At 55.5% G+C, this 9,801-nt stretch overlaps 1 protein-coding gene across 1 annotated transcript; it reads left to right on the top strand.

Moving 5' to 3' along the window:
* Window positions 1-5,785: 5,785 nt before the first annotated feature.
* Window positions 5,786-8,731, top strand: NHLRC4 (NHL repeat containing 4). The gene is made up of 2 exons (XM_074919565.1): window positions 5,786-5,867; window positions 7,501-8,731. The coding sequence occupies exon 2, from the start codon at window positions 7,517-7,519 to the stop codon at window positions 8,639-8,641; it is 1,125 nt and encodes a 374-aa protein (XP_074775666.1). The 5' UTR covers window positions 5,786-5,867; window positions 7,501-7,516; the 3' UTR covers window positions 8,642-8,731.
* Window positions 8,732-9,801: the final 1,070 nt, after the last annotated feature.

Raw genomic sequence — 9,801 nt, 5'->3', positions numbered from 1 at the left:
GTCCTCTGATTTCCCTGGCTTGGTGGAAAAGGGCCAGGGGCAAATTTTTGGGATGGATCCCATGCTGGAACAGGACGGTCACTGCGGAGGCACAGTCCCCGGGCTGCACAGAGGACAGCAGGGACTGCGGTGGGCATTGCCTCCTCCCAGTGCACCCCAAGGTGACAAAGCTGCAAACACCCTTGGGGGTTTGCCCACAAATAAAGATGGGGTAGACCCAACCCCGTGTTCAGGGGAAGAGAGTGCTGCCACACGCTGGCAGGGTGCTTGCTGTGGCACCAAGAAACTGGGACATATTTGATGCCAGGGAGAGTTAACTCCTTGCACACACTGATAGGCAGTTGCGTGGGGGATATCCAAATGATATGGGATCATGAGAATCCAGAGGCCGTGGCTGAAATAACTGGGGGAAGGCAAGTGCTGAGATGCCCTGTCTGCTGCGTCTTGCCCGGCCGGCCACGACGGTGCATCCCGCGTCCCACCTGCAGCAGGGCCGGGGAGCTGGGCACTCACTCGTAACAGTGGGCTACCAGATGGAACCAGCTGGGGACAAGAAGTGGTTCCTGCCCAGCACAACCAGTTTTCTCTTACCCCAACGTGGGCAGGCCAGAGCTCGGAGCAGTGGAAAGTTACCAAACGTGGACTAAAGAAGGGCCAAGGTCGGCCAGGAGATTTCTGAGCAGACATGTGAAGCTGCAAAGACAACCTGGAGCAGAATTGCTGTGTCTTGAGCAGGAGGGAGGTAGTGAACCAGTGGTGGCAGGGCTGAGTGCAGCATGCCCTCTTTCACTGTCAGCCAAGGGCAGGTGGAGATTCCAGGCTGGGAGGAACCTGGAGCTGGGAAGACAAATTGGGAGTTCTCCCCAAAGGGTCCTCATCATCCTGGGGAGCCTGTCCCAACCCACCTTGCACTTCCCACCCAGGGAAAGGCATGCATGCAAGGTTTTCTTTCTGCCAAAAGACTGCACCACAGGGGGAGTTTCCCCATGGTGTTAAGGAGTGGTGGTGTTTTCTGAAGCTCCAAGCAAAGCCTCCTAGAAAGTACTAGCAGTGCCACCATTCTCTCTGCCTCTTCCTCAGTCCTCTTCTCAGCCTTGTCCCTCCCGTGGATCCTGCATACTACGATCAAGGTGGGAGAATGCAGACTCCCCTGGAGGCAGAAATGTCATCCCCAGGGCTGGTGGCACTCCGGGGAAGCAGCAATGTGCTGACACCTGACGTGGAGGGGGCTGATATGCAAGGGCAATGCAGCCCAGCCTGAGACACCGCCTGCTCTCACTAGAACTGCAGCTCTTGTGCAGAAACCACAAGTCCTCTTCATCCTCCTGTGATTCTCTCTGTGGGAGGAAGAGGAGCAGAGCTCAGGCAGCCAGAAGGCATCACCCCACGCATTGCCTATGGCTCATCTTGGATCTTCTGGTCCTGGCTGTTTGTGGCAGCAGAACTGCCGCTCCTCACTGCTCTTGCCACCACAACCACCGTGGTGGTGTTGCTGCCTCCAACCATCTCGCTGTGCCCTGGTGACTGTCCCCTGGCTCTTCTGCGACGCTGCTGCAGTGTTTCGAGTCTACCACAAACACTTCAACCCCCAGCAGCCAGGAACACTGACCTGCAGGGCGGCCCCAGGAGAGTGCAGTACAAGTTGTATTTTCCATCCTCCCACTGTGTGCAGCCAGCGTAGGCGAGCACAGAGGACCAGCTATCCCCTCTCCTCAGCTTTAAGTGTGGAAAAAGAGTACAAAAAGCTACAAAATTTTCCTGCTGTCTTTTCCCCCTGCCCATCTGTTATTGCAGTTGGAGGTTTCCTTTCCCTGACTCTGGATGCCTCTGAATGCATCAGATCGTTTTCCTGGGTATTTGTTGAGGGCAGAACCATTCTGCCTTTGGAGTTGCCTCAGGGGCCCACAGAGGGAAGCACTGAGGGTTTAAGTACTTAAAAGAGCTGGGGCAGGCAAGAACAGTGCTCTGGCTCTCACCAGGGCTGATGCTCCCCAAAGGCAGCCAAACTGAGAAGGGAGAGGGTTTCCCTTGGGCACCAGGCTAAGGCAGGGTGGGATCCCGTCTGAGGATGTTTGATCAGCTCCTGCCTTGCCTGCCCACTCCCCTGCCTGGAGGGTTCATGCAAGGGGGCCCACGTTTGCTGGGACGGAGACAATGCAGGAGATGCCAAGTAGCGCTGGGGCACCAGGGTTGGGTGCTGCCTGCTGCTCCACCTTTGGGGTGTAGGGGAAGATGCTGAGAGTCAAAGGGTTGAGAGGGAAGGAGGAAATGTTCCTGCCAGACAAAAGGTACCTGAAGACCCAGGAGCACCTGCAGTGCCAGGTACGGTGCTTGGGTAGCCCTGGATCCCCCATCCCAGTCAGTGGCCGCTGCAAAGCCAAAATGCCCACATCATTTTCCCAGATGTGGGGCAGGAGGGGGGCAAACCCTCATAGCCAACCGTTATTTCCTCCCTAGTTTTAGGTGTGGGGTACCCAAGGATGTAGACAGTTTGTGTTTTGGGTGGGAAGGGAGAGCAGAAAGTAGTGTTTCTTCCATGCCTGTCTGTAGCCAGTGCCCATCAGCCTGCAGCACACCAACATGCCAGCCTGCACACTTCCTCGCCAGGAGCTGGAACAAACCTCCCTGGAAGATCAAATGGCCCAGTACTGTCCATAGGAGGATGTTTCTGGCACACAGCTTTGCTCCAGTAATACCCGTGGCCCCGGGGTTCACCAGTGCCCCTGGAACTGCAGAGCCCTCCCCACCAGGCTGAGTATGGGGCTGTGTTTGCAGAAAGCTCCTGTTCATCTCCCACTTGCCATACAGCCTCAGGATGCTGTCCCCTGCCACGACGTGAGGATGTTTCACTTTCCTCCCACCACCCCCCCTGAAGCCAGTGTGGAGAGGCTGCAGGAGCCAGGCCAGGGCAGGATGGAGGAAGCCAGCCCAGTGGGACCACTGCCCAACTTCCATGGCTGCAGGGACAGGCTGGGGAAGGGGGTGGCAATGGGGAAGCTGCCACCAGGGCCAGCTGGGGCTCACCCATGGGGCGGCTCCTGGCAGGGAAGGGGCTTTGTGCCAGTGCCCTGCTGTGCTTCACAGCTTCTGGCCCTTTTGGTCAGGCTCAACAAGGAGATTGATGTCTCAAAGAGGATTAATTTCCTAATCCTCTTGTGAGCCTTGTGAAAGCAGGAGGCTGCGGAGGAGGAACACAGCAAGGGAGAAGCCGAGGCGCCAGTTCAGCCCTTATCAGACCCTAGAGAAACTTCTCTATGGGTTAGCTAACTGGCAGCGGGGATTCTGGGGGGACCAGCCAGCCAGGGGACCATGCCAGGGCAGTTTTAGGGGCCAGAGTAGTTACAGCTTTGCTTCCTGGAGGGATTTTTCTGACACCTGAAGAGGAGCTGAATTCGTGCTCTCACCTCCACGTAACTGGGTTTAGGAAGCCCCAGTCACAGATTCTGTGGGGGATCAGGCTCCAAGAGCACTGTCCCCCAGTGTCCCCACAAGCCTCTGTTTGTCTCCAGCTGGGCACTGTGGGCACTTGAGGGACAGTCGGGGATTGCAGCTGGGACAGGGGCTGGAGATCATGTTTTCTGCATGTGCTTGTGCAGCGGATGCTCCAGCTTCCCACCAAAAGCTCTTACACAGTCCTGGGACACCACTGGCTGTTGCACACACACACATGCACATGCACACACAGTGCACTGCATCTGTTTGATAATTAGTGCCAATCATCCTCTGGGTTGTTTGGATAGATGGAGCCACCTCACATCTGTGCAAAGCAACTACAAACCCATGTCCAGCCCCATCCAGTGGACACCCTCCCACCACTCTGCTTCATCTCACTACTGCCCACTTCTGCTCCCAGCAAACAGTCACGGCACTCGGCCAAAACCTCCCTGTGCTGATGGTGGTCTGGAGCAGGCTGGGGACTGCTGGGACCTCAGGGCTGGAGCACTCCGGCATCCAGTGTGGACCTGAGCTACAGCAGGATTTTGTCACACCACAATAATTAACACTCCACTGACACTGTGGCCATCCGTGTCCCCCTGACCCTCTCCCCAGACATGGAGGTGTGTTCTAGATGGGGAAATACTCTTTAAGGATGAGTTTGGGTTTTTTTCCTCAAGTCTGTGACTAAGTACCAACAACATCAGCTCATCCCATGGGATCTCCTGCTGGCTGCCAGCACCCATGTACTAGGTAGGTGCAGTGCCTGCCTCCTTGGGCAGAGGGACTGGCAGAGACCCAAGGCTTGCACATTCCTTGTGGACTACTGTCCTTGGACCAGGGGAGGAAAAGTCTCAAGGAGTGAAGTTCATCACTAATGCCAGGAAGTAATGTGCTTCAGGAAAGCCTGAAGTGGACCCAAACTCATTTCCCCTCAGTCCATCTCCAGCGCCAGCAGCCTGACCATGCCCTCATCCCTGAACCCTACAGCTCCTGGTGCTGGCGTGGGCAGGGGCTGTGCCAGGGCCCTGCCATGAAACAGGTGTCTCCTGGGGTCCGGGGGTGGCTTTCAAACAGGTTGTGACAGAGCCACAGTCCTGGAAAGGTGAACAGGAGCCCCAGGGCCAGGCTGTGTTTGTTTATCCTGGTGATGGAGCACACAACAGCGAAACAAAAGGTCAGACCCTGTTGCCCTGGGAGATGGTTTTTGAAGCTGCCTACCGTCCTGCTGGGGCTTGGACGGACTGGCCCCAGCGCTTGTCATGTCAAGTTATTTTTGTAATTTTGGCTGGTAATAGGTCTGAAGCAGCCTCCCAGACGCTGTGAGCTTCAGGGGTACACTGATACAGGACCAGAAGGGCCCTAAACATACCAAAAGAGAAGCAGCCAGCCCTGGGGCTTTGGAGGCAGATCCCCATCCTTCAGCTCCTGCAGCCAGCCAGACCCCAATCTGCTTCCTTTGTTGGAAGGGTCAGGCACACACAGCCCCTCCAAGCATCCCAAAAGGTGGGGGGAGTCTTCATCTACTTCATCTACCTTTGGCCCACCTGAGTAATGTAGTGACACAAACTTCTTCACACTTTGGCCAGGCTTAAGGCGGATGCTTTGAGCTCGCTGCAGGCAAGGGTGGACCGAGCACTGTCAGCAAGCACTGCCAGGGAAGGAGGGCAGGCTCTGACCAGCCCCTTCCAGGCTGTTCCCAGATGACTCTGCTTTCACTCCTGACCCTCTCTGTTTGAGCTGACACCATTGTCAACTCCACACATGGTCTTGCCCAGCATGGAGATGGAGAGGGGACTGTGCCCAGGAGTCCCAGCTGACCTGCCTCTTCCTAGAGCTTCTCCATTGCTGGACCTGAAAGACTGACATGGCAAAAATCACCCGTCTCCTTTTTGTAAGTGGGGAGACTGAGGCAGGCAACCCCACAATGCCTGGGCTGGGAGCCCATGGGGAGGCAGTGAAGAAGCAGTGAGACAAGGCAGGAGTCCTGATTCAAGGTGTGAGAATGTCCCTGTCCCACCCCAGCAGCTGCGTCCCACGCTAGGAGTGAGGTGCAGCAAACTGGCCCCTTTGCCTCTACATAAAAAGCCCCAAATCGTTGCCGCAGCTGGGCACCTTGGGGCTTCTCCTTCCTCTGGCAGGAGCAGGTAGATAGGACATAGACTGATCTTGGAAGAAAGGCACCTTCTCTCTGGGCATGAGACCAGCAGGGAATAAAAACCGTGCGTATCAGCCCTTGTCTCGTTGCTTCTGGTTGTCAGCAGCACAAGGAGCTTTTGTGTTTACCCAGACTCAAGGGCAATCGCCCGTCACTAACAACATAATATCCCTCGGCCCCGCTGCACGGAGCCTGGTGAGGCAGCAGGACGGAGCCGGTGGGAGGGCAGCACTGCCAGGGAAGGACGGGCAGCCCCCAGGACATCAGGACAGAGGTACAGGATCCGTTGAGCTGGGCTTGTGGTCATACACGTGGTCGTTGGCCTGAGCTGTGCTGGGGACAGTATCAGGACCCTCTTTCTGGGCTTAGACCCATGAATGAGAAGCTCGAGCTTGGCTCAGGACACACCATCAAGGGTCTGATGGCAGCTTTGGGTGTCCAGTGCCCGGGAGGCGAGGTGCACGCTGATGGTGCTGGGTGTGAGGCAGCTGGCACGTCGGCTCCCTGGTGCTGACTCAGTTTCCCCATCTGTAAAATCCGATTTCTTGGATTTTGAACTCTATCCAGCTCTGAAGGAGGGACCTGACAAGCAGTCACAGGGGGGCAGCAGGGGGCTTGCTGCCACAGAGCAGGTCTCTGCTGCCAGAGACACAAACACAACCACTTTGGGGAAGAAAGTGGCAAAGCTGTTCCTAGACCCCAAAACCAGAAGAAAATGAATTCTCTCCATATTCATGCTCATCCCCACCGTCACGTATTTGCATTTGATAGCTCTACAAGTATTCAGGGGTTGATTTTTAGACAACTGTGGTACTTGCATGAAGGAAGGACAATTTTCACCCGGTATGCCTTAGCCCAGCACAGCTTATCTCCAGCTGTGGTTTGGGGAAGCGTTACTTTTGCAGGCAGCATGGAGCACATGATACCAGGCAATCATGGGACATGAAGCGATAAAAGGTGGAGTGGTGGCTCACAAACAACTCAGAACAGCCAAGTGTGTCCATTATGATATTAATTACAATCCCATTTAAAGTTAACTTCTGCCTCTCCAGGAACTTTAATGAGGCCACATTTCTCTTAACATTTCTCTTACCAGCTCCTGGCTGTGTGCTGTGAGCTGTGCTCCAGTCAGGCCCTGGAGAGCAGACAGCAGAGCCAGGCTGTCATTCCTGCCTTTTGGGGGACTCATTCATCATGGTTTTAAAAGAGAGGGAGAGTGGGCTAAAACAAAACTTGCGGTTTTCATGGCAGCTCTTGTGTCTGAAAAAAACTGTGTAGGTTGAATGTGTACTTCAGAGCAGTACCTCCCTTCTTCCTGACAAGTTGTTGGCTGTTTCAGGAGTAACTTATCTGGATGGGGAGGGGGCTGCCCTTAGCAAAGACACACACTGACCAAGTGTGACATCTGACCCATGTGTGAGTGAAGGAACAGTCATCCTCAGGGTCTCAAGTGTTAGCATGGACTGAGCATGGTTTGGAGAGATGGGGCTTACAGAAAATAGGGTTACTAAGTGTTAAAAGGCCCGAGAGAAGCCAGAAACTGGTGAGGTGGAAATCCCATTCAGTGTGCTCACACACAGGGCTCTCCTTTACACATAAATCCTCAGGACAGATCTAACACCAGCCAAGCTGTCGTTGAAGCTGATGGACCTTTTCGGCTGCTTCCTCCTGCTGCAGATCCAGCTTACTGACTCTTTCATTTTTGTGCCATGGTCCCCGTTTGTCTTTATATCCTGAGCACATAATTAGCTGGAAAAGCTATGATCTGGGCTCCGTCGCATTGGAGTGAATCCAGAATATCATCAACACCTTACCCCAGGTAGATGGCAAGCACCCGAGCTCAGAGCATGTCCCCAGAGATGGCACCAGACAGGGACAGTAATGGTCCTACTGCTTCCCCCAAACAGGGACAAGAGATTTGACATGGACTACACTCTGGAGGCCAGCCAGCAAAAGGAGAAGCTTCTAAAAACCATCTATACCCTCCAGCTGAAGTCCATTGCCATGCTCCAGACAGCCAGCCCGCTGCTGAGCAGCCAGCGTGGCATGGGCATGGTGACACAGCACCAAGTCCACCAGCTGGCAGATAAGGCCAAAAGCCTGTGCAGAGATCTGGACAACATTAAGAACCTCCTCCACTATTGCCAGGACAACCTGGTCCAGCAGATTCCCAACCCCACCGGCAGCCGCTATGGGGGAGTAAGTGGAATCCATTGCTCCCTGGATGGCTCCATCTATGTGACAGCTGAGAGTGCTCCCTGGGTCCACGGCCTCAGCACCACAGGCCAAATTCTGCGGTCCCTGCCCTGCCAGCAAACAGGGTTGGAAGGCGGCACTTTCTTGCCAGAAGATGTGACTGTGACTCGGACAGGAATGGTGGCTGTAGCTGACATGATGAATGGAGCCATTTGGATCTTCAACCCTCACACCAGCCTCTCCAAGGGAGAATGGATAAAGATCAGAAAGGTTGGTTCCCCCAGGGGTATTGGAGTAGACTCCATGGGCAAGATCTTGGTAGCAGACTATGCACAAGGCCAAGTCCACAGCTTTGCTCTGGACCATGCCTTCAAGATGCTCAATATCCACTCGGTTGCCAACCTGCAGGGACCTCGCTACGTCAGTCCAGCACCCAATGGAGGTTTCGTGGTAAGTGAGGAGTGCGGAGACGTCAAGGTCTTCATGAGCAGCCGTAAGCTCCTCTGCTCCCTCAGCAGCAAATACGGACACCAGTTTGGCAACCCAGCTGGGGTCTGCGTTGACGCGGATGGCAGCATCCTGGTGGCAGATGAGCAGCGCCGTACAGTCCACTTGTTCCCAGAGCATGGGACTCCCATCTGCCTGGTGTCCGCGGGGCTGCGGAGGCCCACTGGCGTGGCTTGCTCCTCTTTTGGACACCTCTTTGTGGCAGACACAGGGGAGAACTGTGTCAAAGTCTTCAAGTACTGCGTGAGGCCCCCTTACAGCCACACCAACCCTGGGGCACCGTGTGGTGACCTCAGCCTAACACCCAGGTGGGGAGTGGGGTTGGTTCCACAGCAGCTCCCCTGAGCTTTGGGTCTGATGGTGAGCTGTGGGTTCCACTGCTCCCATAGCTGGGCACTGTCCCTGTACTTGACTGCCTTATTGCCCTCCAGCTTCTCCAGATGGCAGAAGCAAGGACTAGACCATCTTTTGGACCCATATAAGTCGTTAAAGGAGGACTCAGAACAGGCCACACGTTGGTGCCTTATCAAATTTGTTATCACCAGGCTCTTGCATTTTTTGCAGAGATAATATAAATATTTGTCTTCCACACATCGTTTTTATGTGGCCATGGTTCCACCTTCCTGATGCCAGAGGATGACTGGGGGGGGTAAGGCCAGGCGGGAGCTGGCAGCCTGGCCTGTCTGGAACGCTGGGTTTGCAGCAGGCTTCAGGAGAATGGGAAAATGAAGGTAACTCATTCTCTGCAGCATTCCTGACCTCTGCAGGGAAGCAACAGCTACTGCACGAAGTAGATTGAATGTAGGCACGTAGAATTGCTCAGACCAACCCACGTCCTGGGGCTGAGCCTGCCCGGCCATCCTGTTCTCCCCGTGGAGAGGGCTCAGGGGGCCACAGCCGCTGCCTTTATCAGCAGAGGCCAGGGGGAACGGGCGGGGTGTGGTGGCAGAGGGAAGGGCGTTTTCCTCTCCCTGCTCCAGTCCTCGGTGCGGGCACGTAGCTGCAGGGCTCCCCAGCCTCTGCCGGTGTGCGAGACCTGAGTCCAGTCACCACCTCTCACCCCAAACGAACTCCAGAGAGGACCCTTTCTCCTTTCTGGCCCTGGGACAAGCGCTAAAGTCGATGGAGCTCTCCCAGAGCCCTTCTCCCTGCAGAGCCAGGCAGCCTGGGAGCAAGCTGGGGGGAGGGAGCCTGTGTCGTCTTCAGGAACAAGGTTAAGCCTGTCTCGTCCCCACCCTTCACCTGAGCTCCTAGAAAACAGAATCACAGAATCATCAAGGTTGGAAAAGACCTTGAAGCTCCTCCAGTCCAACCATGACCCTCACCCTGACCATTCCCAACTCCACCAGATCCCTCAGCACTGGGTCAACCCGACTCTTCAACCCCTCCAGGGATCCCGGGGACTCCCCCCCTGCCCTGGGCAGCCCATTCCAATGCCCAACAGCCCCTTCTGCAACGAAATCCTTCCTCAGAGCCAGCCTGACCCTGCCCTGGGCAGCTTGAGG

Source organism: Athene noctua, chromosome 15 (genome assembly GCF_965140245.1).
Source record: "Athene noctua chromosome 15, bAthNoc1.hap1.1, whole genome shotgun sequence".
NCBI lineage: Eukaryota > Metazoa > Chordata > Aves > Strigiformes > Strigidae > Athene > Athene noctua.
This window is presented reverse-complemented; position numbering and strand designations above follow the sequence as displayed.

Excerpts from the sequence above, each read along its gene's own strand:
- NHLRC4 (XM_074919565.1), top strand. The coding sequence starts at position 7,517 with ATGGACTACACTCTGGAGGCCAGCCAGCAAAAGGAGAAGCTTCTAAAA.